The sequence below is a fragment of the Cucumis melo genome, chromosome 10 (assembly GCF_025177605.1).
Source record: "Cucumis melo cultivar AY chromosome 10, USDA_Cmelo_AY_1.0, whole genome shotgun sequence".
Taxonomy (NCBI): domain Eukaryota; kingdom Viridiplantae; phylum Streptophyta; class Magnoliopsida; order Cucurbitales; family Cucurbitaceae; genus Cucumis; species Cucumis melo.
Window position 1 is genome coordinate 914964 of NC_066866.1, and position 27785 is coordinate 942748.

Sequence of the window (27785 nt, forward strand, 5' to 3'; positions counted from 1 at the left end):
TTGCCCAATCTGTTATGGGTTAGTGAAATTATGAAATTGTGTGTATATGCTTGTTTGAGAGTATTTTTAAAATTTCCAACCTTAATCATTCAAAATTAATATAATATCTATTATTATAATTTTAAATATAATTTTCATATCATTAAAATCGATTTTAAATGATAAAATGTATATTTTATAGTGGTTTTTACTGTTTTGAAAGTACTCCTAAACATTTTTTACGCCTACTAAATCCATGTATTCTCGCACCATTGGTTTCATTCTACGGTCTTTCTAAAAACTTTGGAACTGATAGACTAATCAATCGTGGAATTAGTTTAGTCAATTTTTTATATTTATTACACCCGATTTTTTATGAAGGATAAATATTTTGTTTATATTTTTTACCATTCTACTCGGGGAAATTTAGTTAAATATATGATTAATTTTTTTAAAAAAAGAAATATAAATTTATGATATTTTTTTCCCAAAAGGTAACTACTTCGTCTCCTTTTGAATAAATAAACTTTTGATTAAGATGAAAAGCGAGTAAGATGCTTTCTTTTGAGACCGAAGAAAATACCTTTTTCTTTTTTCTTTTATATAAAAAAATAATTATTTTACAGTGAATTTAAATACATTCAAACTAAAAATCATGCCGTAGAATAACATGGAAAGTCCAGCAAAAAAGGGAACAACAAAATGGATATCATTCATTCAAGCTTGAAGATGATCACCACGAGGCAAACCAAACTAAAATCATTGTAATTAATTTTATTGGTCCATATTTTAATTATTCATGAGTGTCTTAGTCATCTATTGAAATATTTGGATGCCAAAAAAATCCATATAAAGATAAAAGTTATAATAGATGAAAGACCTTTCAAAATGGAGTACGGTCGAAAATATTACTTCCAAAAGGACTTGAAAATTCTGAATAATTCGAACACAGAACTCAAAGTTTTTTGTTTATTTATTTACTTGGAAAAATGAACTTTTGGTTCGGTCTTGGGTTTGGTGGTATCTTCGGTCGGTTCAACCCGAACCAACCCCAATTCGGTTAAACTAAAAGAAAAAGATTAGGGTTTAGCAGTTTGCACACGTCAGCCGTAAGGCTCCCCCATCTCCTCTCCCGTGTTTTCCCTCGCTTCTTCTGTCTCACACTCTCCGGCTTCCCTCTCGCCGCTGGCAGCTCTCGTCCAGTCGTCCAGTACGCCGTTTTTCCGTTCCCAGATTTTTTGTTTTATTCTTGGGTTTCAATCAGTATTTCGTTCCTGCAAAATTGATATGTAATTTTGATACCATTTCTCGTAGCTAATTCATGAGCTGAGCTGAGCTTATTAGAGGTCATTTATCTGCTTAACTGCTCAGAATGGATGAGTTTCTGAAGAACCAAATCTTTGCAACTCATGCTGTTGCTGCTGTAGGCTCAGTGACACTAAGTACAGTTCTTACTTATCCTGTTGACACTATCAAAACTATTATCCAGGTACAATTTCTTGCTAATGTGAATATTTTCTGTCATGTAACTGTATCTGTCTGAGTTGATCTAATTCTATTATCCTCTACAATAGGTTGGTTCTAATCCTTTAGGATCTAGCAAACAGTTGACGACGACTCAGGCTTTACAGAGAATTCAATCTTTCTCAGGAAATTCAGGTGATTCTTTAATTTTTCTTGAATTATAACATCTAGCTAATCAAAAATTGGCTGCACTGTTTGATAAAAGTAAATATAAAGCTCATACCTTTGACTAAGAGGTTAGAGGTTGGGACGCCACCCTTATAATGTTGGACTTAGAAGAAATCTATTTCTTTGTATTCCTTTATTCAACATTATAATTGCCTGCTTCTAAAGAACTATTGCTTGGATCATATTATTTAGAGTCTAATTTCACACTGACTGAAGATTGCAGGTCTGTATAGTGGATTTGGATGGTTGGCCTCTGGGAGACTATTTGGTATAGGTGCTCGATTTGGAATATATGAAATTGTGACAGCTTTTTATAAAGGTGAAATCATGTATCCTATTTTAAAGTATGTTTTTCTATTTTGTCTACGAATGTGTCCAGCATTGTAAACCCGAATATTATTTAACAAAATGAATTTCATTGGTAACCAAAGTATGCGAGGAAAGGAAAGTACGGAATTCTGACTTCAACGTTTCATTGAGACTTCAAAATTACTATCGATAAATTTTGTTTTCGTGATGGTCATTAGTGCATATGTGGCAGATGGTCGTGAAGATGATTACATACATGTGTCTGAGGCTTTTCTAGCTGGACTTATGGCTGGTGCTGCGGAATCATTGATATGCTCTCCATTTGAGCTTGTTAAACTTCGTGCCCAAGTGACTTCTGCAGTTCGATTACCAAGACCAAGTTCTCTCGTCGGGCAAGAAAGTGCTCTTGGACTTTCTATGTCAAGATTTCTTCATGGCTATACACTGGATCAGAAAGCCTTAAACTATTCTGTTGGTCTTTTATCTACCCTAACGACCAAACACCCAAACATAAAAGGTGCTTTACAAGAGTATCCATGGATGATGACAGGTTCCGGGAGGCCACCTGCAGTCAGCAATGTGCGTAGGCCATCAGATATCGTTTCACTAGAAGGATGGCATGCATTTTGGAGAGGTTTGCGATCTGGGATTGCAAGGGATTCCATCTTTAGTGGCATATTTTTCTCAACCTGGCAATTTCTGCACCAATCTATGCTTATTTGGAAGAGCATCGATACGAATCCACCACACAGGTCTGATGATTCAATACTAGATTTCCCTTGCAGTTGTGTCTAATTTGCTACGCTTTCAATTTTCACTTTGGGATATCAAGAACACAATTAAGGACTTAAACTCTGCCCATTGGTGTAGTTTGAGTATCTGAGCCAATATATAGTTCTCAAAATCTAGATCTATTGTTGGTATGTTCATTTATATTAATGGAGGAGTTTGGATGATATAACAATTTTTTCTCTCAATCTCTTTTTCCAGGTCAATTGATGAAGTAGGTCCCCTGTCTCCGTTTTCAGTAAGTCTTGCAGCTGGATTTTCAGGTGCAGTTGCTGCGGCTGCTTCTCATGGTTTCGATACTGCCAAGAGTCGATCACTATGCACTGTGCTGCCCAAGGTATGAAAATCATTAATGGAGGAGTTTTGTGTAGTATAATTTCTTATAGTTATATGTTCTTGTTTACACCTATGGTCTTAAGACATCAAGATGAAGTGAGTATTTATTTCTTTCTTTCTTTTTTTTTTTTTTGGATAAAAGACGGATATATTCAGAAGAACAAAAGAGAACAACCTAATGGCGAGGAATGAGAGGGCCCTCCCCGAGAAAAACTAATAAATAAGGACCTTCCTATTGTTGAAAATTATAGAAAGGCTATAATTATTGAAGTGTTTGTTGTAATTTGTACTCTGCCAAAAAACTGTGTTGAACCAAAGTTAAAAAAGAATCTAAAGAATTATATTTATCATAAAAAATTCTACTATTTCTCTCATTCCAAATGCTCCACAAAAGAGATTGAGTAGCGTATCTCCACATAATGTTACTCTTCGGTCGAAAAACTTTGCTATTGAGCCCTTCAACCATCCAAGTATCAATCTTGCTAGGAAGACAAATTCAGATTGAAATGAGGATCTTGACCACTAAAGGTGACCTTTAGTGCGAAATACCTTTTTTCGAGATAGAATGTTAAAATATCATCTTATAATCATACAATCAACTTTCTTTCTTTCTATTTTTCTTTAAAACACACACACACAGCTATAGGCCTCTATTTGATAACTATTGACTTTTTGGTTTTTTGAAAATTAAGTTTATAAACACTGTTTTGCTATCTAATTTCTACTAATGTTGTCAAAAACCAAACCAAGCTTTGAAAACTAAACACATTAGTTTTTGTTTTTGCAATTTTACCGAGGATTCAAATGTTTGTGTAAAAAAAATGTAAAAACCATAAAAGCAAATTGAGAAGAAACAAATATAAATTTTACAAAATGAAATCATTATTAAGGTCTGAATTTTCTTCCCCATCAACTTCATAAATTATCCTATATATCACGAACATGTATGTAAAAGTGTTATCCATATATTCTGTTGATAGGTCTTTTGCATAGTAAAATGGACGTTTAATGAAGTATTTTTGAAACAACTACCGAGTTGAAAGTATTTTGTTTTCAAGTTTAAGAATGATACTGAAGATTGTTAATATATATTGAGGAGCTCAACATAGGATCTCTACCTATTTAGTTGCATTGAACGACCCACTTTGTGTTCCATTCGTATCGTCTTCTCTGTACTATATGATGTTGAGTTTTAAAATCAGCAGAGAAGTTGGCTAAGAGATGTGCATGTACGTTTGTTTGACCATGGTTGTTTTGTTGCAGTATGTTGCTTTGGAGAGGAAGTTTCTCAAATGGCAAAGACCGGGTAGTAGATTCGAGAAAACTACAGGGATTCATCCCGCTGATCGAGGTCTCCTTTCTCGTGGCCTAGGATTGCGAATGGCTAGCTGTGGTTTAGGGTCATTTGTTATGGTTGGAGGTTACTATTTGATTATTGATCATTTGTTGAAATGATGTATTATTTGCATGGGTTACTTATAATAAGTTACAAAGAGAGTATTTTCAAGGCCACAGAGAATCAATTTCTTGTTCTATACACAGATTTTGTTATATTTCTGAGAAAGCATTGTTTCTGATGCTTTTGTTTCATAATGGCGTTTTAGTTCTCTGCCTTCAAACATTAATAAGCAGATTAGATCATAATTATTAGGACGATAATTTGATTTTTCACTTATCCAAATTACTAAATTCAAATTTTAAAAAACTATATATATGTGCATACTTTTTTATTATTATTATTATTATTATTATTATTATTATTATTTAAATGAATAAGATTTGATGGTAAAATTTTTAGATTTAAGGATAGTGTTTATTTGGTTTCTAAAATTTATTAATTTTTGTGTGGTAATTCATATACAATATATTTTATTTAAGATATTTTGACTTTATTTTATTAAAAGAATTAAACAACGAGTGAGATGGAGTTATCTCTTTAACTCATATTACTTATATGATCGTAAAAGTATCAAAATACTATAATTAATTACAACAATTATAGTAATTAAAGAATATCACTGGAAGCCTTATTGTCATGGCTCAAATTTATAAATAAATTGGCAATCACATGACGAATCAGTATAAACTAAATAATATAGAGTAACAAACTGCATTAAATTTTCAAATGCTTATAATTATCGATTGCTTCCAATATAGAAATCAAATATCATTTTTTTTTCGTTTCGTCGTCGTCAGGTCTCCATTTTTTCCAAGCCCACCATAAGATGAGAAATCCTCCTAAAGCAGATAACTGAAAGTAGATGGAAATGAATTACCATTAAAACAATTTTTATTCTTTTCATAAATCATATATATATATATATATATATATATATATATATATATACAATAAAAATGCTGCATTATAAACTAATAGAGCATTTGCATTGCACCCATGAATTTTGATTGGGAAAACTGTTTACAAAGAAATTAAATGAGTAATTCTTCATGGATAGCTAAGTTGCAGTACATATAAAAATGTCTACTTTTTCGAGCCAGAGCTCCATGAGGACTCATCTCTATGAATTTCCAAGAGTTAAACAGAGACGGAGAATGCATTCAAATCTCCGTTTCTCACCCATTTATTTTCTTCGTTAATTATTTTTAACAAAAAACTATTACATATACAATCGCACATAAACACAAACATGTATATTGGTTTATTGAAATGTTTTGAACTCAAGTTATTTATAGGAATATAATGATATTTGGATAAAGGATTTTTCACGAGAAATTAACTAACTATTTAATCCATTAAAATTATTGCACCCATCTCTAAACAAATCAAACGGGAGGATAATTTTCCATATGAAAATCAACCGAAAATTTAGAAAATAAAATAATTATCTAACGACTAAATTTAAAAACCTACATTTCAGAGTTTTGGAATGAAGATAGAATTTATCACCTTTATAATTAAATGTCATGTTAAATAGCTAAGTTTAGATTAAAAAACCTAAGCTTAAAATTGTGTTTAATAAATCTTAGACATATGAGAAAAATATTTCTTTGGTCTCTAATTTTGGTGCAAGTATCTATTTAATTTTTAAATTATCTTTTTTTTTTTTTCAATTTTAAGTTTTAAATTTAATTTTAACTTAATTCCTAAATTTTAAAATATGACTCCTTTCATCTTGAAGGTGACAATTAAACCATTATTATCATAGGATAGTTTTTCAGTATTAACTTTTAAAATTTATAAACTAAAATGAATTAAAATCAAACTCAAAATTAAACCGAACTAAAATGCAATGTTTTAGAAGCCAAAACTAAAAGAAAGAAAAACTTTTCTCCAAAAAAAAGACCAGTACAAATTTAAAACAGAAAAATCGACAGCACATATGAGAGATATAATGAGAGTGGGAGAAGGAATGATCATACCGGCCACAGGACAGCCGGATGTGAGAACTTCCCAGGGAACTTGAACTCAGCCTTCACCGGCGGAGGGGAAACCACTCCCGATGCCGGAATAGTGACTACGTCAGGCTTCTCAGGAGGATTAGTTTCTTCTTTCTTCTGATCCACAACTTTCTGCCGATTATTATTTAGCACAAAACTTGGCAATTTAGGGTTTTGGATAATATGTTCTTTATTCTCAGCCATGTCGTAAGATCACGACTTCCTCTCCGCCACCGCCGCCTCCCCCAATCGGAACAATATTTTGTTTCTCTTTGTGAGAATATCTGTGTGTTAGGAAGGTGAGAGAATTGGCCTTTTAAATTGTGGACGGAAGAATGAGATTGTTTTTTTGTTTTTTTTTTTTTTGAGTTACTTCGTTCTCCCGCCAATACGATGCTTCCCTAAAGAAAATTAACTTACACGATACAAGGGTTGATGGTTTAATAACAGTATTTCTTTCTTTCTTTTTTATTTCTAGAAAACAGTATTAATTTATTTCATCATTTACATTTGCCAATATATATATATAAATAACCCTTGAGAGGAAAGTCTTTTAAAGTTGATGGAAATGAATCTATCCTTTTTCCAATTTGTAAGGAGATGTTTATCCTCATTATTAGGCATTGGACAAGCATTAATACCATCAAATCTACCCTTTCTCAATAAATATTAGCCAATACGTGATTTATAAGGCTAAATTAAGTGTCATGCAAAACTCTTTTATAGCAAGGAGAATAAATGAGAAAGTAAATAACTACATCTACAAATAAAACAACTGTGTCTCTTTTTAAAAACTTAAAGGAAAAATTGTTATAGAAGTTGGAATCGAAATTTGCTCTTTTTGAAGTTGATAATATAAATTTTATTTTAATTAAATTATGTTTATTTGGATAAATTGTCACCAATATAACAAAAATAAGTTTATTAACTTGTAAATGTCACACTATCTCAACTATTTGCCTTGATAAACTCAACATAGAATCTTATTTGACTTGATGAACTCAATAGGGAACAAGTAGATACCTATAAAAGAACAAGATCAAATCCTTGTAAAGGAAAATATTCTTTCATGGAAGGTTGAGTCTTAAAAAAAAAAGAAAAAAACCCTAGGTGATAGACATGAAAAATTTGTAATTAGAGTAAAATGACATTTTTAATCATCGCAAGATTTTCAAAGATGAGAAACGATTATTTCTTCGCTTTGGAATTATAATGTTAGGACTTTCTCCTAGGTCACTATTTTAGTCGTGGGTCTTGTTTATTGTCTCATTTGAGCTCGGATATCGATGAGTTTAGTTTGTACGTCTTTTAGTTTAAATTTACTTATCAAAATTATTAATAGAGGTCTGAATTCACTAATAAACATTATTTAAATTATTTTTAAATTTTTATTGTGACTATTGATTATTTAAATTATACTCATCCTATTTTGAGAAAGATAAATGATAAAAATCAACGAGTTTAATTTCTTCCACGCATAAATATATATTTTTTAATAATATCTTATATTTGTTACAAATTAAATAAATAAGAATTATGCCACTCTTGTAATCGAACAAGCGCCCATGGCCTAATGGATAAGGCGTCTGACTTCTAATCAGGCGATTGTGGGTTCGAGTCCCACTGGGCGTGCGTTCTTTTTCTTTTTATTGTTTTTTTTACTTTTAATAAAAATCTTAAACTTGATCTTTATTACTAATTTATTATCAATTTCTTTAAAACTCGGTATCTATCCTCATTATACTACAAATTTCAAGTGAAATTTTTTTGTTTTGTATTAAAATTAAAATTATTATTTAAATAACTTCGATAAAAATAAGAAAGAGATATTAAATCTAAGATTTATTAAAATACAAAAAGTAGAATAAAACAAATAAAAGTAAACAAACTAGTTTAACCTTTGGTAGAAAAAAAATCAACCTTTACTGAACAATGATGAATTACACATAAATTACACATGGATTATCAACCACCATTTTAGCTCAAAATGCATAGCTCTATAAATGCATCGATCTTCTCATCTACGGTGCAAAATTTTTCTTTACACATGGCCACCAAATTAAGCTTAATAAATAATAATTAGTTATAAACTAAGATCATAGCTCAAAATGAGCATTGATTTATAACAAACAAAAATAAATCTAAAGCTAAAGAGCCTCTGGAAAACGTAAATCTGCAGGGCCAGGACCTAAAATCCCCTTCTGTTCACTAATCTTGCCAAGCCCAGGGACAGTGAGTGGTACCACAACTGGAACCGGAACGGTAACTGAAACCGGAACTGGAACCGCAACTGGAATAGGAACCGGAACAGGAACAGGAACTGGAACCTGACCGGAAACATGTTCTGCCTGTACACTTCTTTCTTCATCTCGCCACACATTCCCCTGCCACTCTATCTACAAAACCAAATTACAAAGCCAGATGACCAAGCACACCACGATAGACCAAGATTAGATAGTAGTTTATCGCGATTCGTCGTAGAATAGACTGATATTTTGTTATATTTTACAAACATTTTGGTTTATTTTGCTATATTTAAAAATAGCTCCATAATGAAATAATGGATGAACCACATGTATCTAGTTAAATAATATTAAAGGATAATTTAAAATAACAAATAATAATAAGTTCAAGCCTCGACGTAAAAGTTATAAGTGCAATAACATTCAACATTCTCTCCCAAGTCATGCTGCACTTGCAATTCTCAAGATCTAGCGCTATCATTGTAACCGTCAACATTTTAAGGAGACTGTATGTCTAAAAGTTCTAACGACTCTATGAAAACAAAGAGCTTGTGACGAGTCTCGTGCACCAAATTTAGACGTCAAGTATAAGTTTCCTTCTAGGTTGGAGTTATTTTCAGAGAGTTGAGTTGAGTTGTTAATTATTATAAGATAGAGTAATTAAAGGAGTTGATGCAAATAACGAGCCGAGAAAAGTTAACACAAATAATGAGTTGAGAAACGTGAGTTAATATGAGTAACGAGGTAGTAAACCTCCTCAATTGTTGGTGCAGACAGACAGTGAATGTGTATTATTTACCCATCCAACTCAATTGCATGTTGGTTGTCAAGCGTCCCCTCTTAAGTGAGGATTGCATATAAGAAATTTGGAGGGTTTGGAGTTTTATCTTTTTATTTTCTTTTCTTTATACTATATTTGTAAAGAATTTCTGAAGACAGAAACTTGCCTCTTCATGATCATAACTAATTTCTGGCAACAAGGGGGTCATAATTGGTGGGGTGATGTCTGGATCTGGTTTCTGAAATATGAATGTTGTGTAGAGACCTGTAAAGAAAGTTACACAAAAACATATTAATAATATGTTATTGCTAAAATGAAAATAAACTGTGGGTGGGGGGAATCCTTTCTCACCTAGTACATCGTATGATCGAGGAAGAAGTCTCCCCCTGGGATCCAGAATGTTTTGACCAAAATTCATGAGCATATCTGCCAATTGTGCTCTTTTTGCGGCAATCAAAACAAGGACAAAATAATCAGCCGCGCCAGAAAAAACACAAGTTAGAGAAAACAAGGAGTTTAAGAAAGACTGCAAAAACCTGTGATCGTCAAAGAATTCCGTCAAGTTTTGAATCTCGATATACTCAAGACCCGCTTCTCTAGCCAACCTGAGTGAGTTATAGCCACCATTTGGATAAATTCATTCAGATATTTTGGATGATTACATAGTCATATATGTCAGTAAAAGCATATAGGGAAAAGTTTTATTTATGAGAAGAAATTTTGGTTTCATAAGCAGTTTTACTTGATGGAGCTTAGAAGGATGATGACTATGAACTGAAACACGATGTGGTAGGAGATGGATGATAATTAACTAAACCTGATAAAGCTTGGAAAATGAACTAAACAATGAGTCTCTGCAGAGGGGTCATTTGCAAATTTCAGCTGATATTTCTTCCCAAACAAAGGGAACCTGTCAATACTCAATGTCTTCGGTTATAACAGAAACCATTCACTAAAAGAATCCAAAGGAAAAGAAATATTCAAAAACTATGAAATTCTACGTACTTCTCTTCCTCCACTTCAAAGGAGATCATGTAGCTTTCCGACCTAATGCAATTGGGTACTATATTAGGCTTCATACCGGCACTCCTATTGTGGTATGCTTCGACATTCTTCTGATACTTTGCCCTTTAAAAGTAAGAAAATCTAATATTTCAAAAAAACTCCTACCGGACGAACTTCTAAAATATGAAAATAACAATGAACTCCTCCTAAAAAGACTGGATTTGATTGTTACTTCTCACCATATTGTAGACGAGTCTGGAGTAATCCCAAAAAAATAGCCCCCAGGTTTAAGCAATGCTGACACATTATGTAAGAGTCTCCTTGCTCTCTCTTCGGTTTCAAAACACATCTGCAAAAATTTCCTTCATATTCAGCACATATCATCTAATATATGAAAGTCAAGATCAATTCTCTCCACTAACAACAAGAAGAAATTCCAGATGTAGGACCTGCAGATGCTGCAAGCAGCAGACACGATCAGCTGTCTCAGTTTTGTCTTTCAACTGAGTTTCGATATTTTCCTGTGGTAACAGGATATAATTAGCAGGAACATAACAAAGATAAAATACCAGGAAACAAAGTTGATATGTCTCAGTTTTAAATGTTTCATTCTATCTGATAACTTATTTTGCATTGGTATTATAAGTTTAACACTTGCATTATAATCAAATCTGTAATTCAAAATAGAGGACCCAATGAATTAGCGTTTGATCAGGATGACAATGGTTTTGATACTTGAATGATTAAAATAAAGCATGCATGTGCTACTGTGTGAAGTGAATTATCATCCATTTCTTTTCTACTGAAGTTCAACAAGTGATGGCAAGATGGAAGGGAAAAAAAAGAGAGAGATTTGCATTCTACTCCACAATTCTTTTAAGTAAAAATATGATTTCAGTACTCATTATTTCAGGCATGATCAAAGAGATTATCATTTTTGAAAAGCAGGTTGTAACGTTTCAGTTATTTATTTTCTCACTCTAAGCAAGTGCGCTTTTGACTAATAGTTACAGCCTATCCGTCACAGAAGATATAAGACATAGATATAATAGTTCAAGCAGTTCCCACTTCCACTTCCTGAGCTAATGTAGTCTTGTGCGATTGTTTCTTGCCCTATTTATTCCTTGCAAAAGCAATAATGATAGTACAGCTGATGCTGTTCAAATTTTGAGCACTTGTACAATGGCCCAATTCCTCTTTTAGCCCCTTTCAATAACTCAAATAACTGATTAGCGAAGCCTTGTTCAACAGCCTTATTTGGTTCTTAGACAGCATTAACTAAATATTTCATATCATTAAAATAATGTTATATAAACCGCAGCAAGAGGAATAGGTGGAAAAAAAGTGGAGATCTTAGGGCGCCCTCAGCGATAAGAAATTTTTGCAACAAATGCAAAGCTCATGGTGCTTTGCTAAACAAAGGGGCATCCCATCTTCCAAAAGCCCTCCACCGACATCTTTATCCCTTTCCCATTTTACAAGTATAGAGAAGTGCTAGGAATAAATCTACATGAAATGCTCAACACAAGTTATTTTGTGAACCTTCCATCGGGAAAGGGGATGCCTTATCCCCTTGTCCCTTAGGTTATTTTGTATGGGCTTTGTGTTATTTTGCAGGCTATGCTTTGTTTTTTATTAAAAAAAGGAAAAAGGGAAAAGAAAAGAAGAAATCGACATGGAATGAATTTCAAATGTCTTAGTATCTATCTATCTAAGAATCAGTTCATTGTACAGTCATGACAGAGCGCCTAGGAGAATTTTGTTCGAGAAGTACCATGCAATAGAAAGGAAAATTTTAAAGATAATAATGTTTCACATGGACTACTTCTCATAGACAGATTTCTCTGAAATACTTTAAAGTCATTTTGTGACCAAAAAACTTATATAGGACGATTCGTTTATTTTCCATGAACCAAATCTACAATAAATTCCTTTGGTCAATTAAATATTACACTGGTTAACATTATGATTCGTCCAGAATTAATAGAGGAAGGAAACAATGATCAATCTATCCATTTATGATTTATCCAGTACTTTCAAGTAAAATATAACTCTGTAGTTTAATTGAAAACTGGTAATTCTTAGATTTGGAAATTCATAGTAATTGAAAAGGAAACTAAAGAATTAGCAGCAAAAATCTCACCACACAAGGATCAACTTCAAAAAATTCAGCAGTGTAAGCCTTCTTCTGACTCTCCCATGCCTCTCGCATTTGGCCGATACCAGAAGTGGATTCATCTAAAGAATTACAATTCTTTCAAAAAAAAACAACTCAACAAAAATTCATCCCTGAAAAAAAAAACGGAAAAGGATCTACAGTTTCAAAAAAGAGAAATAAAGAAAAACCTAGATACCAATTCCAATGTAGTGACTGATTTGAGCTTCGTCCCATTTCTCCGCATCCGCTCCTCGCGCGCAATACAAATCACAAACCTTCAAAAACAAAACCTAATTACATCTTACATACAAGCACCTAAATCATATACGTAAATTGAAGATTGGGTTAAACAGCGAACCGTGACGTAGGGGTGCGAGAAGATCTTGATGAGGGCGGTCTTTGCAAAATCGCAAAGGCGGTGGTGAGTCCACTCGCCTCTTGGCGGGACGATTTGACTCATTTTAGTTGTGAGCTGATAATTTCCGGTCGCCGGAACGATGGTTCGCGCCTTTTTTTACCCTCCGTTTTCGAGATTTGAATTTCGGCCCTTCCTCACTTCAAAGGGTTTATGCCAAGTCGTTAGTATTTCAGAACTTTTGGTCGAAAATATCAGTTTCCATTGTTAAGGATTATATAGTCATTTGATACATTAATTATTATTTTTTAAAATACTTTGTTTTTCTCATTTTCTTAAAAGAAAAAACCACAAATTTTATTGGTATGCATCCACAGATTTATTATAGGCTCAAGAAAGGCTTGACCTCTCTCAACTTTATATGTTTCTGTCTACGTAATGTTAATAACATTAGCTAACTCATTATAAATTTGGTTTCCAACCCTATTTCAATAAATTTTTTGTACATAGTATTAATACTATTAGCTAGCTCTGTTGTAAATTTGCCATTTAATTTTGTAATGTAACTCCATGTTGTTTAATATTTTGATGGTGTATTTTAAAGTCGGTTTAAATTGACTTTTTAAATGTTTATAAAATGTTTTCAATTGTTAACAATAAAAAAAATTCAAGCACTTGAAAAATCAATCTTCGGAGTAAATGAACTTTAAATATTAGCTTTGAGTTACTATATTTGTTTCACATTGTTAAATAAGATAATATTAAATTTACTTTCACTCATCAACTTAAATGGATAATTCAACACAGATTTCATCGAATATATGCATATGTATTTAAATATAAAATCTGATTCATATATTAGCAAATAAACGATAATATTTGGCATCCAAAACAATTTGTCGAATGGATGCAATGCCCCCGATTATAGCCAAGACGGATGAAATTGCGACAATTAAAGTGTTTGTCCAAAATACAAAACCACGCTTAGAGGGCTTGAAAGTGGCATTATAGAAAAGCATGGGCATGATGAAGTCGAGAGGAATGAATCCAAATGCTCCGATTAATGCCATTAGGTCTCCAAAGAAAGGCAACATAGCTGCCAATATTGTTGCAATCACAACCGACAATGATCGTGATATTAATCTTGGTATTACGTTACGTATTGAAAATTGTCTTTTATTTGGGTCTGCAAATTGCTTCTCAAATGCTTCATTAGTTGGTTGTAAATAAACCTATACAAAATAAACATTTTAATCATTAATAAATAACACATTTTTGAAAAAGATAGAAGCATTCAAAATACATACTTATTCATCGCTAACATATCTATATACTCATCAAGTTATGCTTGTCATAAATCGACAAATGTTCTTTCATTCAAATAATGAGAATTGTTGTATACTTTAAATTCAAGAGCTTTGGGTGGAATTGTATAATTTAGATTAGGCTATTGAGTCTTCAATTCTACCTCAAATGTGTTTTCGTGTTCAAAATTTCGATTTTCTTTTAAGTATCTGTTTAATATATTTTTTTAGCAAAATTTCAATCATACTAAATACAAAATTAAAAGTTTAATGTAGATCAATGATCTTACGCTTGTGACGGCAGAGACTTGCAAGAGACAAAAGATATTGGTGATGATGAGAAACCAAGAGGGCAAGATTGTGTGGCCCATCAAATTGGCAAGAATGGTTCCCATGGCCTCGTTTCCAAAAGTCCAATATCCTGATATTGCTACACTAAAAAATGTAACAACTATCACTGTGTAGCAAAGGCATAGCCCTCTGAACATCTTCCCTTTCACTGGAGCTGCTAAAGTTGCCTGCACAAACACATAGATTCAATTCAAATCTTTCCACAAATTATTGTAACCATTAGATTATCCATGTTCAATATAAATTTCAAGGCATTAAATTTGCTTGATAGAGTTTCTTTAGGTTATAAATAGGCAAAGATCTATAGCTGTTTTCAAACCATCACAAACACAAAATTTCAATCAAGTCATGAGTAAAATATAAAATAAAATAAAGAACTTTTTCTTTTGAAAGTTCGGTTGATATTCCACTATAAAAAGAAAAATTGTAACTCTTATTTTATATAATAAAATTCTTCTATATCTATAGTTCTCATCTTAATTTGTTTAGAGATTTTTTTACCTAAAATGAGCTAATTTCTCTTTCTTCTTAATTATTATTGATATTAGTTATGATCCTAATCTATTCAATGACAATTTATTTTACAAAATCCATTAAATACATACAAAATTAATAATCTTAAACTTATAATTTAACCTAATTTACCTGTATTTCCGGAAGAATTCCACACGCATACGTAGTACCAATAATTGAAATGCCATTGAAGGCATTTAATAACTGGTTGACTTCTGACCCTTTAAGAGAGTAATTTCTTAAAGGTGGATTCTTGGAATAACCTATCAAAGGGAAACCTTCAAATATAATTTCCACATACTAACAACAAAATCAATTTTGAAAATTACATTTATAACCTTCTATAATTTACCTAATTTTAAAGAGGCAGCAGTTACACAAGCACTATAAGCAAGGGAGAGAGTGAGGGATAGAAGGTTGATGTGCCTTAAAGAGTGAAAAGATGGAACTTGAGCCAATATTAGAATTAACATTCCAAATATGATGATGAATTCGTACAACTTCATTGTCCCATCTGAATTTGATAGCAAGTAAATAAACTGCCAAATTAAAAAGAATAAAAAAATTAATTTCCTTCAAACCCTAAATAAATAAAATTCAAGTAATAATATCTTTGGAATAACTATAAGTTTGATCCTAAAAATTATGTAAAAAGCTAAGATCTATTTCTTAAATTTTAAGTTATGTCGTATTCCAAAACTATATTGTATGATTATTAGACCAAACAAATTTGAAGATTCGGTGATCAAATGGTTTAAAAAATTCATAGTTACAATATATTTAATGGGTGATTGAAATTTTTTGTCTCTCAATAATAATTTAGAAAAAAAGAATTAATTATATACGAAAAATTGGTAATATATGATGGGAAAATCTCACCTTAAGGTTCTGGCCACCAATGACAATTCCCGAAACGACAGCACCACAACACACTCCAAATTGAATCGGACCCACAACGTAGCTGCCCCATTTGGGTCCTGCCCATCTCACAACAACATTTTTAAACCACTAAACAATGTTTTAATTGACAAATTAATTAATTTATTGTTATAACCATTTTATGTAATTTCATAATAACTTATTTGTACTTATTACATATTTTTAAAAATTTGAACTTAAGAATATATTTATATTATAATTATTGTTTAAATACTAATAAAACTATAACCATCATACTCACCAACGGAGAGATTTTTTTCTAATAGTGTGGTAAAATAAAGGTAATCAATGATGGTAAATAAAGGTAATCAATGAAAGTAAATAAAGGTAATTAATGAAAGATAAATAAAGGTAATTAATGAAAAGTAAATAAGGACGTACCAAGAATAAAAGTAGCCATGTCTCGAAATCTAAGTAGACGTGAACCTTGCATAGCATGATGCTCTAAAACTATAGATAAGAGGTTGTAGGAATAGAAAGTAACGGCACCACAAAACAGAAGGCTTATAATTCCACCGACCCAACCAAGCATACTTAACGCAAATGGAAGGCTTAGAAGTGCCGGAGCCACTATTGATGTTGTCAAGTGATATCCACAATGTAACCATGATCCTATCATAAGTTTAATACACTTGAATTAAAAAGAAATGAAAATTTACCTATGTAACACTGTTTTATTGGACTATATACATGGAATGTACCAATATTCAGGTGCATTCAAAAGAGCACCCATGTTTTTGTTACAGAAAAAAAACAAGATTAAAAAAAAAAAAGATCATAGAGAAAAACAATATCACACGTTTCCTTGGATTATTTTAAAATATAACAAAATGAACTGAAATATTTATAGACATAAAAATATAGCTAAAAGATGTTGATAGATATAGACTATTATCAATTATTATCAATAGATGCGGATAGATATTGGTAGATTTGTATTAGTGTCTATCATTTTATTGTATTTGTAAATATTTTTAGTAATTTTACCATTCAAAGCAATTCTTTTACCTAAAAACCAAGTTGGTAATTTCACGTAGCTTGTTGGATGCTACATTTTGTTCCGTCTTACTTATTCTACTCTAATATATAATTTTAATGTTATTGAAATGTTTAAAATAAGAATTATTTGTCAATGTTTGAGTTCATAAGATGGTGTTTGTTCGCGGAGTTAAGAAGAATAAAGTTGCAAACTCTATCCATGTTTGACCGAAGGATTTTGTGAATTACACGACTAAAATTAATTCCTTACAACCATTCAACCTAAGAATTCAAGTAGCTAGAAGTTGCCCCCATTTCATACTCTTCAATTTTTCTAAAAAGAATTAATACGTGTCATTTTTTAATTCGAAACAGTCTACGAAATATTTCCCAATGAACAAATAATTAGATCCAAATTTTTTCTATTCCAATGGAAGAAAAGTGTTTGCCAGAGTCTTCTTCCATCTCCAAAGGATTCCGAGTTCCAAATTTTCAAATTACGGAAAAAGAAAAGGCAAAATAAACGAAAAGTGGTAAACAAAATTAGGCTGCCTAATCATAAATCCAAATACAATTAAACCACGAAATTAAGAAACGACACCTGACATACTCAATCCGTAACGTAACACAACTACTAACCTCGGGATTTAAGCACAAAGAGAGCTCCGGCGTCAAGCTCCGGCGTGGACTGGACGTGAGCACCACCGTTCTCTTTGTCTGCCGCGGCTGCACCGCCGGAGACTGGTGCCAAAGTTCCCATTTCTTTTCTTTGGCTCTGTTTTTTGAGATAGTTTTAAAGAGGGGAAGGATTTGTTATAATTAATGATAAAGTAGGTGATAGCAATCAGCAGCTACTCCCACTCCCAACAAAACAAATTCCACTCACTTTCTCCTTAAATAATGCCACAATGCGAGAAAGCTAAGGCATGGCACAAATTTTTGGGAAAGTTGATTTCCTTTTTCTTTTGTTTTCTAACGCTTTAGTTTATACAATTCAACCTATCATGTGTGGGGTATTATTATGTTGACTAAATTATAGAAATTAAGAGCGCAACGATGAAATTGAAAACTCGAGAAACCAAACTAATTTAAATCAATTTAATGGTTTGGTTTGGTTTTTAATATAAAATTAGATATATTGGTTAGTATTTGGAAAAACCAAATTGTATTGGTTCATATTAATTCTTTTTGTTAAAAACACAATCAAAATAACTAATGATATTTATACATAATATTAAGAATGCACTATTCATTACGTCCCTTTTAATATTTTGATTATTATAACGCATATATATTTGTTGTTTTAAAAAATATTTACTACCGTGGGTGTGTATGTTTTTAATTCAGAAAAAAGAATGACTTGATTTTAATTCAAAATTAACAAAAATGATCACTTCTAAACGAAGTGGAAATAAAAATGATATTTCCAAGAGAGAGAGAAAAAAAATGTCAAAAATTGAAAACTAAACTAATAATAAACCAATCCAAATAAATAAAATCAATTTGGTTGTTTATTTATTAACGTTATTTGTTTTTTAGTTTTTGAATTTTTTCTTAAAGATCAGAATTAAAGATTTAATTAAAAGATTCTTTATATCTCTAGGACTATAGACTCATCGACAAAATGATAAGTTGATAATAATTGAAAAATAGACGATAAAATCAAATGATTTCTCTAAAAGTAGGAAAAAAACAAAATATTTATGTTTTAAAAAGACTATCAAAAGACAAAATTTATTTCACTTATTCTTGTTAATTTTTTATTTTTGACAAATTTTCTAAAAAGAAATTATTTCTTAAATAAAAGAATACATTTAATTAAATCTATAGCTAAGTATTAAAAACGATAAGGCAGCTACTATAAAATACTAAAATATATATAAAAAAAATGTTATTTGTCTATAAAGTTCATATATCTATAAATTAAAAGGTTGACATTAGCTTATAAACAAGTGTAAGACATATATGAAATTCATCTATTAATCTCATTAAACCACACACATAAAATAACAATATTATATACATAGTTGAATTTGAAAATAAAAATAGTTCAACAACTTAATTATTAATTTAAATAAAAAAAATATAGCATTTCTATAGAAATGCATTGTTTAAATATTTATATTTTAAAATAAAAGAGAGAGACTTTACGAAGATTCCTTGAAATAATTACGTAAAAAAAGTAATAAGAGCCACACGACCGATTAAAGAAAATTAAATAGAAAAATAAAATAAAATAAAATAAGTAAGAGCCACACCCATGACTGATTTAAAGAAAATACAAAAGAGAGATCGTAGTTTTGTAGATTGTGGAAGTGCTTTTGCGGTGGGCTGCAAAGTTAAGTTGATAAGAAAGTGAAACATGTTTTGGATTTTTCTCAATAACATGAACTTTCAATATCCAATTAAATAATTTTTTTTTTGGTGCAAATCATTCCAAAAGATCCATCCATATACGTAGGTACCAGTTGAGTTGCGTTCTAATTCTAAAATTAAATGAGACGTAAAAGAATAAAAGTTGTTTGATTTATTGATTGTTATGATATAAAGTTTTCTTTCTTTTTTTTAAATTGTACGAGAAAAGTAACCTAAATAGAATAATTGTAATTTTTTATTTGACGTGGGTTTAAAAATTTATCTTCGTCTCCACTGTAAAAAATAAAATTTATTCAATTTATTTTATAAATTTGTTATTTTTGTGTAGTAGAACGATGGAGAGTATATAGAGATAAGTTTATATGATTTTTTTTTTTTTTTGCTATTCATAACAATTTCCTTTAAAACGTTACAATAACTACTTATATTTAAAATTTAACAACTTATTATATTTTTATTTGAAAGTAAATAGATGTTTCAAAAGATGATAAAACGAAAATCGAACGATATATATAGTACTTAATTGAACTAGAAATTCAATTCTAAGAACAAGCATAGTTTCGTCGCATTAAAAGTACTAAAAATCGAACATTTTCATTAACAATATTTGACTCACACATTCGCAAACAAACGGTACTCTTTGGCATCCAAAACGATTTGTCGAATGGAAGCAACACCACCAATTATAGCCAATACTGATGAAACTGCAACAATCAAAGTGTTTACCCAATAAATAAGACTATGCTTAGAAGGCTTGAAAGTAGCATTGTAGAAAATCATGGGCATAATGAAGTCCAAAGGAATGAATCCGAATGCTCCAATTAGTGCCATTAGATCCCCAAAGAATGGCAACATGGCTCCAATTATAATTGCTACAACCACCGATAATGAGCGTGATATCAACCTTGGCACAATGTTGCGCGTTGAAAATTGGTTTTTATTTGGGTCTGCAAATATCTTCTCAAAAACTTCATTTGTGGGTTGTAAATAAGTCTACACAAAATTAACGATCAAATACCATTAATATACGATAATCATTAATAATTGTAGAAGAAATGTGAAATAGACAACATATCAATAGATAGAATCATCTCCCTAAACATAAAAGATTAAAAAATATATATGGCTCACGAAGTTGTATTTGTGAACTATACTCCTTGTTTTGGTTTAAGAAATTTGGCTCCACAACTAAAAAAAACATATATTTTATGTTTTTAGTAATTTAGCTGAGCCTGAAGGGATAATTTATGTATTGAAGGTTCGATCTCTTAACCCTATAATTATTGTCCTAAAAAAAGTTCTTGATCGTAGGGTTCCATAATTATTTTCTCTCAAACACCCCCTAAATCAGTTATCAATTTACCCAAGAAAAATATCCATCAATTAAAAAACAATCCTCTATTATAGACTATTAGGTTCTCTATACAAGTTCGATATCCACATTGAAGTAGTTTAGATACAGAATGAAAATTAAAGTTTATAAATTTATTAGATATATTTTTTTAAAAAAAAAATTAAAACTTAACCACAAATGTTCTAACCATAAATCTAATTTTAGACTAAGACACATAAAACTTAAAAGTTAATGGATCGAACCAACTTGTAATTTAGACAGAAGTACAAAACAGAAAAAAGAGAAGAGTTTGTGAGGGTTATAGGATCTTACGCCAGCAACAGCAGAGACTTGCAAGAAGCAAAAGGTATTAGTGATGATGAGAAGCCAAGAGGGCAAACTATTGTGTGCCATGAAATTAGAAAGAACTGTTCCCATAGCCTCATTTCCAAAAGTCCAATACCCAGAAATTCCTACACTCAAAAACGTCACTGCTATCACAGTATAACAAAGACATAGCCCTTTAAACATCTTCCCTTTCACTGGAGCCACTAGAGTTGCCTGCATAAACAATTCATGATCTATTTCAATTTGGTAGACTTAAGTTAAACATATCATTGCTCTACAATCTATACCTGTATTTCGGGAAGCATTCCACAAGCATAGGTAGTTGCAATTACCGAAATGCCATTGAAGGCATTAAATAACTGACTGACTGGCGACCCTTGAAGAGAGTAGTCTCTTGGAGGTGCATTCTTAGAATAACCTGTCCATTGCGAAGGGTTTATAGGTAGTTTATCAAAGAAATTGGTGTGAAAGTTCATGTATAACCTTGTTCTTTTTACCTAGTATTAAAGAAGCAGCAGTTGCAGAAGCACTATAGGCAAGGGATAGAGTGAGAGAGACAAGGTTTATATGTCTTAGAGAATGGAAAGATGGAATTTGTGCTAAAATCAACATTAATGTTCCAAATATAATGATGAATTGGTATAGTTGCATTTCCCCTTCTGGATTGCATAGCACATAAATATACTGTCAAAAACAAAAAAGAAAAAGACAAACTTGATTTAGTTTCACTCAGACTTGCACACCGACAAATTCCAAGTAATGACCATATATTTGAAATGATGTTTTAAATATTTAAAAAGTCATTTTAAACCAACGTCCAAACTGAATCATTTTTCATCAAAGAAAAAGTAAGATTTTGTTTTATTTATAAATGCTTTTTCCTTTTGCTATATTTTAGAGAAAACTCGAGAAGAAAAATGAATGTGATAGAAAAGAAAATGAAATTTAAAAGAAAAAAAAAACTAAAATTGGTAATAAGAAATGGAAGAAGTGAGACCTTGAGGTTTTGACCACCAATAAGAATGCCAGCAACAACCGAACCATAGCAAACTCCAAATTGGATGGGGCCGACGTAGAAGATGGCCCATTTGGGTCCTGCCAGTAGTACTCTCATAATAATAATAATTGAGTTCTTAAGTTCAATTATTGTGTTGACGACTTGGTGAGAGGTTAGCTACCAATCTTGACCATAGTAATTATATTTTATCTGCTTAATCATTATCGTTGTAACTTCATTTGGAAACGTTTCTTCTTCTTTTTTTTTTTTTAATATTAATTTGAAAACATATGCTATTTTCTCTATTTTTTTCCACGAAGAAATGTCCAAGTCTTCTCCTCCTTAAAATAAATAAATAAATACTAATTTTCTCGCTTTATTTTTAAAAGGTTTATTTTTATCCATGTAATTTCTAACTTTTTTTTTTCTTTTTCATTTTAGTTTTCATACTTTTAAAACTTCAAGATTTGTTCAAAATTTAACACAAGCTTTTTAACGTAGTGAAAATACTTAACTAAATTTTCATTGCATTTTAAAAATTTAAGAATCTATTAAATACAGTTGAAAGTCTAAAAGACCAAACATACAAATACATAAAAATTCTAAAGACTAAGAATGCGTTTAGATTATAAAAAAAAAAATTCAAAAATATATTTTCTTTTAAATAGTTTTTTTAAAATGAGCTTAAAATTTATACACTTAATTATTTGGTTAAATCTTTTTATAAGTATTTTTTATATATATTTTTTGGGAGATCCCTCATATATATTTTCTTAAATTAGGTTTTGAGTGTTTTCTTTTAAATATATAATTTTTCAATCTTATTTTCTACCAATATATTTTGAAAAGTTACAAAATACCTCGATTTAAAAAAAAAATGATTTTTTTTTTCAAATTTTACTCATAAGAGTATTTCATCATATAAAAATTAATGAAAAACGAAAAGACCAACGTACCAAGAATATATGTAGCCATATCCCGAAACCTAAGTAGACGAGAACCTTGCATAGCATGATGTTCTAAAACAAGAGATAAGAGAAGGTAGGCATAGAATGTGACCACACCGCCCAAAAGAAGGCATATAGATCCACCAACCCAACCAAGCAGCCTAAACGCAAATGGAAGGCTTAGAAGTGCTGGAGCCACTATTGATGTTGTCAAGTGATATCCACAATGCCACCATGATCCTATAATTCATTATCACTAATCGCTTAAAAAATATTAAATTTTGGTTCATAACGATTTTAATTTGTTCATATAATTAATATAACAATTTATTTTTTTAGAAATAAAAAGAGATTTTTTACATACCATCAATTTGTTCAGTCATAATCTATCATGTAACAATTTTTTTTTAATGTTTTAATATTTGAAAACGTGAGTGATAAAAAATGATGCACAAATATGAATGGTGCATGGGATATACCTAGGTATAACTCGAGCTTTCTTCTATCTATCTATCAAAAATACTCTAACACTTCACATTTGTTTATTTTTTAATATATTTTTCTCTTTAGTTACTATCTTTTCATTGGGTGAAGATTTGGGCATAAAGAGTTAAAATTTTATCTTTTAAAAAGCGGAGAGTTTACAAAAGTTCAAAACAATTATGTTTTGATAAAACTTTTAAACAATAACAATATAAAAGAGTAAAAAGAAATCCAAATATTTGGGCCATATTTCTTAACTCAAACTTGAACATTGTGTTTCTAATTTTCTTTAACATATACACATATACATATATGTTATTTTTTTTCTTTAATTTTCTAAACACATTACCTAACAAAATCATGCAAGAATATGAATCTCAACGTCTTAAAAAGAAAAACAAAAGAAAACAAAAACCATTAGGTTTGTCTTTTCTTTTGGATGATCAAAACATATATTATTTAACCTTACCCTCAACTATTTAATTCTAGCGGTTGCGATCTTTCATATCGTTTTTAGTTAAAAATTAATAAAATTTAAGAGTTCACATTTTTAAAAAATATATAGATGGTTGTTAATTTGGTGAGAAACTAACACTAATGATTTTTTAGTTCGGTATATAACTCATGAAACTCAAATGGGTATATTAGATAAAATGACATAAAAGCATGTTGAAGCCATTTTCAAAAAATTCTAATTGTAAATAGAGGGCAAAAGAAAAGTCATTAATGTCGGCCGTGATCTCTTTTTAGTCCAAAATTCCAACCAATTATCCGATCAACACAAAAAAGTTCTAAACAATGGGAGTGATTCTAAATTTTTGTTATCTTCAAAATCATTTAGAAAAATGCTTTTAGAGACATCAAATTTAATAGAATGAAAAAATGTATTTCAAATTGTCAAATTAAATATTGAATTTATTTTGAACATACGTGTTTTAAAATATGCATAAAAATAATCAAACCAACTAAGACAGATCGACATCATTGGTGCAGTAAAGAAGAAACAAACAAAACACAAACCTCGGGATTTAAGCACAAAGAGAGCTCCGGCGTCGAGTTCCGCCGTGGGCTGGACGAGAGCGCCGCCTTTCTCTTTGTCTGCAGCCGCTTGATCAGCCCCGGAGATTGGAGCCAAAATTCCCATAGTGTTTCTTTTTGCTGATCTCTTTGTGTGTGTTTAGTTGGTGTTTATAAAAAGAGTGTGTGGATGTGTAATAATGATGAGGTAGAGAGAAGCTATTCCTACTTCCAACAAAACAGTCCCACAACTCATCATCCTCATAATTAATAATGGCAGTATGTGGAAAAGTATGTCAAAAATATGGGGGAAATTTTATTCTTACTTTCTTTTCTAATGATTTAATTTGTACCAAAGTCTACTTTCATATGTTGGATATTATTTACTTTTCTGTTTCGGAAAAAGACAAAACAATATGCTCTAAACTCTAAAGTGCTTCTTCTTTTTCTTTTTAGACAAGGAATGAAGTTGCAATTGGATTTAATCACATAGCTCATAAACTCTATGAGCTAGAGTTTAACATTGCGGTCGTTACTCCAACTTATATTCGGGTTAAAGGTTCAAGTTCGATAACAATTTCATTTTTTGTTTTTTCATTTAAATTTAATTTTGTTTCTCTCTAATTTTTTAGCTATGATTTTTTCATTTTACTATTGTTTAGAAATATATAGAGAGGAGTTGTTATTCGTCTACGCACTTAGCCACACTCGTAGAGTACAAGAGTTGAATCAATAGACGGCTATATAAAAAGAGGCACAATAGTGCTTTGTTAAAAAGGATTATTGTCCAAAAATATGATCGAATTTTTGTTCTATATTTGGAATGAGATAAACAAAATCCTAATTAAAAGCTTATGGTTAAAGTGAAAGGTTTATACTACATTTTGTACATTACGAGAATATGTGACCGTAACAAAATCTATATATTAAATTATTTTTAATCAAAGAGAACATTAAACCTTCGTCTATTAAGATATTATTCACTAGGAGTATAACACCCCAATGACTTACTCTCGATTTTATTCAAAACGTCGTTAATTAATTTTATATCGATAAAGATAAATTGTTTTCAAATAGATATCCATAGGAACCATCCTTGCTTAGTTAATATATTAAAAATTAAAAAGTTTCAAAGGTTGAAATTAAAACTTTGAATAAAAAGTTACTAATATCTTAGACTACGAGCTCATCGACAATTTGACATGGTTGGAGAATGGAGAGATGGGTGAGAATAATAAAACAATGCATTGATTAAACTTATAGAAAGCATTAAATGTGATAAAGTTGCTAGAAATTAGAATGTTTGAATTAATTAAATATCAAATCACTATAATAGTTAACCGACGTAAATTTGTATATTAATAAAGTTTTTCTTTTTCATTGACATAGACTAAATAAAAATATTAATAAAAGTAAAAATAACCTAATTATTAGTTTAAATCAAATTTTAGAAAAATGTTACTTATATATTTGTGAAATTAAAATTTCAATACTCAATTATTGACATTCACACATTGATATTGATGTATATGTAGAGAAATAGGGGTGGAAAATTGACATGATATTTTAATAGTTGGATATTACATAAATGCATTTTTTTAATAATCATTTTGAGTCAGACTTTTGGGAGATTCCTTCAAAGATACGTAGAAAAGAAAATTCAAAACCACAACTAAAATTTCCACATAGACAAAGACATTGATGATCTTAAAATATTTATAATTGATAAATTTTAAAGAAATTAACATGTAAAATAGTTAATATTTATATGTTTATTTTGTATGTTTCATAAAATTTGTTACTATATAACGAAAGTGTTGATATAATTATTAATATGTGGATGGAAATTTAATAATAAGTTTGGTTTGAGAAAATGAAAAAAAAAAATAAAATAAGAGCCACATGGACTGATTTAGAGAAAAATAAGAAGGTGGTTCGTAATTGTCAACAGTATGGGAATGGGGTTGCGGTGGGCTTCAAGGTTTTCAAGGAATTATGACGGAGACCTATTTTGGATTTACTCTCATGGAACTTTCAATGCTCAATTAATTGAGACTCTGAAGTCCAAAGAGAAGACCGCTGCTTTTATTTATCTATTTTTTATTATTTCAACTTGTATGTATAAAAATATTGTCAAAAATAATATACTTGACAAAATATTTATGCGTCATACAAATTTTAGTAGTGTATATCAAATTTTTCTATTTTTAGAAAAATCTCACGAGTCGGTATATATATATACACAAAACAACTTTATTGATAGAGACTAAGATAACCTCTTAAAGCTCTTTCAATATTTTTTTTTTAAAAGATGAAATTTTATCGACTAATATAAAATAGAAAGGAAATAGAAAACTCACATTAGTACGAAACGTTAAATGATTTCAAAAACAAAAATTATGAGAATTTAGATTTTAAACTTTTAGGATTTTTGTTTAATAAATGAATTTAAGAATTGTTTAGCGTTCAAATCAAAATAAAATTTAATAAAGTCTACCTTTGAATTCACTGTCCCAACTGATGTATCAAAATAAAAATAATGAATTATGAAAATTTTAAATTGGGGTAAATTGTTATAAGTTGAACGATATAATGCTAAATCCTTTTGCAAACTAAAATTTAAGAACTAAATTGTTATATCTACATGAAAAGTTTTGATCTTTTTGTTAACTTACCGTGATTTTGGTAGCCATTTGATTATTAATTTTTTGTTTTTAAAAATTAAACTGATCACTTATTTCATTTGATTTGTTTTTTAGTTTGGAATCTATTCTTTGCTTATGTTTTCAAAATCAAGTTAAATTTTGAAAACTATAAAAAGATTCTTTTCGAAATTTGGCCAGATTCAAATTCTTTACTTATGAGTGCTTATTATAGCTAATTTTCAAAAACAAAAAACAAAACAACTATAAAACAGGACTTTAATAATCATTTTTTATTAAAATTATGTTTACAAAATTTATTTTTATGTAATCATTTTAATTCATAGGCAAACTTACAAGCATAATTAGAAAAAAAAAAAAAAAGAAAACAAAATAGGTATGGAACGTAACATTATCAATCAAAAGTGTATTTTTAACTAAAAAAAATTCTCTATGTACAAAATTAAGTATTAATTATTATATTGAGTAAAAAATTTAAAATTTAAAGATT

At 30.2% G+C, this 27785-nt stretch overlaps 5 protein-coding genes and 1 non-coding gene across 10 annotated transcripts; 2 read left to right on the forward strand and 4 right to left on the reverse strand.

Annotated features, from left to right (window-relative positions):
* Window positions 1-779: 779 nt before the first annotated feature.
* LOC103489416 (uncharacterized) lies at window positions 780-4698 on the forward strand. Of its 2 annotated transcripts, XM_008448572.3 has the most exons (7): window positions 1011-1189; window positions 1294-1468; window positions 1554-1638; window positions 1895-1990; window positions 2213-2732; window positions 2971-3106; window positions 4369-4698. In XM_008448572.3, the coding sequence occupies exons 2-7, from the start codon at window positions 1352-1354 to the stop codon at window positions 4558-4560; spliced, it is 1146 nt and encodes a 381-aa protein (XP_008446794.2). In that variant the 5' UTR covers window positions 1011-1189; window positions 1294-1351; the 3' UTR covers window positions 4561-4698. The 2 variants fall into 2 exon arrangements, with proteins under 2 accessions (XP_050946969.1, XP_008446794.2); XM_051091012.1 differs by having other exon boundaries at window positions 780-1468.
* A 409-nt stretch (window positions 4699-5107) lies between these two features.
* On the reverse strand, window positions 5108-6982 carry LOC103489415 (uncharacterized). Its single transcript, XM_008448570.3, has 2 exons — window positions 6487-6982; window positions 5108-5356 (listed from the first exon to the last, which is right to left on the reverse strand). The coding sequence occupies exons 1-2, from the start codon at window positions 6706-6708 to the stop codon at window positions 5273-5275; spliced, it is 306 nt and encodes a 101-aa protein (XP_008446792.2). The 5' UTR covers window positions 6709-6982; the 3' UTR covers window positions 5108-5272.
* Window positions 6983-8063: 1081 nt separating this feature from the next.
* Window positions 8064-8136, forward strand: TRNAR-UCU (transfer RNA arginine (anticodon UCU)). The gene has a single exon. It is a non-coding gene; the product is annotated as a tRNA-Arg (tRNA).
* Window positions 8137-8396: 260 nt separating this feature from the next.
* Window positions 8397-13301, reverse strand: LOC103489414 (mRNA cap guanine-N7 methyltransferase 2). 2 transcript variants are annotated; one of them, XM_008448569.3, is made up of 11 exons: window positions 13050-13301; window positions 12888-12966; window positions 12677-12771; window positions 10983-11054; window positions 10773-10882; window positions 10534-10656; window positions 10346-10438; window positions 10065-10133; window positions 9880-9968; window positions 9695-9792; window positions 8397-8900 (listed from the first exon to the last, which is right to left on the reverse strand). In XM_008448569.3, exons 1-11 carry the CDS (start codon window positions 13149-13151, stop codon window positions 8652-8654), a joined length of 1179 nt encoding a protein of 392 aa, XP_008446791.1. In that variant the 5' UTR covers window positions 13152-13301; the 3' UTR covers window positions 8397-8651. The 2 variants fall into 2 exon arrangements, with proteins under 2 accessions (XP_008446791.1, XP_050946970.1); XM_051091013.1 differs by having other exon boundaries at window positions 12677-12787; window positions 13050-13295.
* Window positions 13302-13854: 553 nt separating this feature from the next.
* On the reverse strand, window positions 13855-18117 carry LOC103489412 (GABA transporter 1-like). 2 transcript variants are annotated; one of them, XM_008448567.3, is made up of 7 exons: window positions 17771-18117; window positions 16535-16765; window positions 16094-16191; window positions 15567-15753; window positions 15347-15477; window positions 14641-14868; window positions 13855-14278 (listed from the first exon to the last, which is right to left on the reverse strand). In XM_008448567.3, exons 1-7 carry the CDS (start codon window positions 17889-17891, stop codon window positions 13898-13900), a joined length of 1377 nt encoding a protein of 458 aa, XP_008446789.2. In that variant the 5' UTR covers window positions 17892-18117; the 3' UTR covers window positions 13855-13897. The 2 variants fall into 2 exon arrangements, with proteins under 2 accessions (XP_008446789.2, XP_008446790.2); XM_008448568.3 differs by lacking the exon at window positions 16535-16765 and having other exon boundaries at window positions 17771-18065.
* A 1878-nt stretch (window positions 18118-19995) lies between these two features.
* LOC103489411 (GABA transporter 1-like) lies at window positions 19996-24931 on the reverse strand. 2 transcript variants are annotated; one of them, XM_008448566.3, is made up of 7 exons: window positions 24636-24931; window positions 23142-23372; window positions 22186-22283; window positions 21686-21872; window positions 21476-21606; window positions 21174-21401; window positions 19996-20500 (listed from the first exon to the last, which is right to left on the reverse strand). In XM_008448566.3, the coding sequence occupies exons 1-7, from the start codon at window positions 24757-24759 to the stop codon at window positions 20120-20122; spliced, it is 1380 nt and encodes a 459-aa protein (XP_008446788.2). In that variant the 5' UTR covers window positions 24760-24931; the 3' UTR covers window positions 19996-20119. The 2 variants fall into 2 exon arrangements, with proteins under 2 accessions (XP_008446788.2, XP_050946971.1); XM_051091014.1 differs by having other exon boundaries at window positions 23142-23388; window positions 24636-24771.
* Between the last annotated feature and the right edge of the window lie 2854 nt (window positions 24932-27785).

Coding starts and splice junctions, on each gene's coding strand:
- LOC103489416 (XM_051091012.1), top strand. CDS start 1,352: ATGGATGAGTTTCTGAAGAACCAAATCTTTGCAACTCATGCTGTTGCT. Junction 1,639..1,894: donor ATCTTTCTCAGGAAATTCAG/GTGATTCTTTAA, acceptor TGAAGATTGCAG/GTCTGTATAGTGGATTTGGA. Junction 1,991..2,212: donor TGTGACAGCTTTTTATAAAG/GTGAAATCATGT, acceptor CATATGTGGCAG/ATGGTCGTGAAGATGATTAC.
- LOC103489415 (XM_008448570.3), bottom strand. CDS start 6,708: ATGGCTGAGAATAAAGAACATATTATCCAAAACCCTAAATTGCCAAGT. Junction 5,357..6,486: donor ATCCGGCTGTCCTGTGGCCG/GTATGATCATTC, acceptor ATCTACTTTCAG/TTATCTGCTTTAGGAGGATT.
- LOC103489414 (XM_008448569.3), bottom strand. CDS start 13,151: ATGAGTCAAATCGTCCCGCCAAGAGGCGAGTGGACTCACCACCGCCTT. Junction 12,967..13,049: donor TCTCGCACCCCTACGTCACG/GTTCGCTGTTTA, acceptor TTGTTTTTGAAG/GTTTGTGATTTGTATTGCGC. Junction 10,439..10,533: donor TTTGAAGTGGAGGAAGAGAA/GTACGTAGAATT, acceptor GAGTATTGACAG/GTTCCCTTTGTTTGGGAAGA.
- LOC103489412 (XM_008448567.3), bottom strand. CDS start 17,891: ATGGGAACTTTGGCACCAGTCTCCGGCGGTGCAGCCGCGGCAGACAAA. Junction 16,192..16,534: donor CATGGCTACTTTTATTCTTG/GTACGTCCTTAT, acceptor TGAGATGGGCAG/GACCCAAATGGGGCAGCTAC. Junction 14,869..15,346: donor GAATTCTTCCGGAAATACAG/GTAAATTAGGTT, acceptor GTGTTTGTGCAG/GCAACTTTAGCAGCTCCAGT.
- LOC103489411 (XM_008448566.3), bottom strand. CDS start 24,759: ATGGGAATTTTGGCTCCAATCTCCGGGGCTGATCAAGCGGCTGCAGAC. Junction 21,607..21,685: donor TGCTGCTTCTTTAATACTAG/GTAAAAAGAACA, acceptor CGCAATGGACAG/GTTATTCTAAGAATGCACCT. Junction 21,402..21,475: donor GAATGCTTCCCGAAATACAG/GTATAGATTGTA, acceptor TTGTTTATGCAG/GCAACTCTAGTGGCTCCAGT.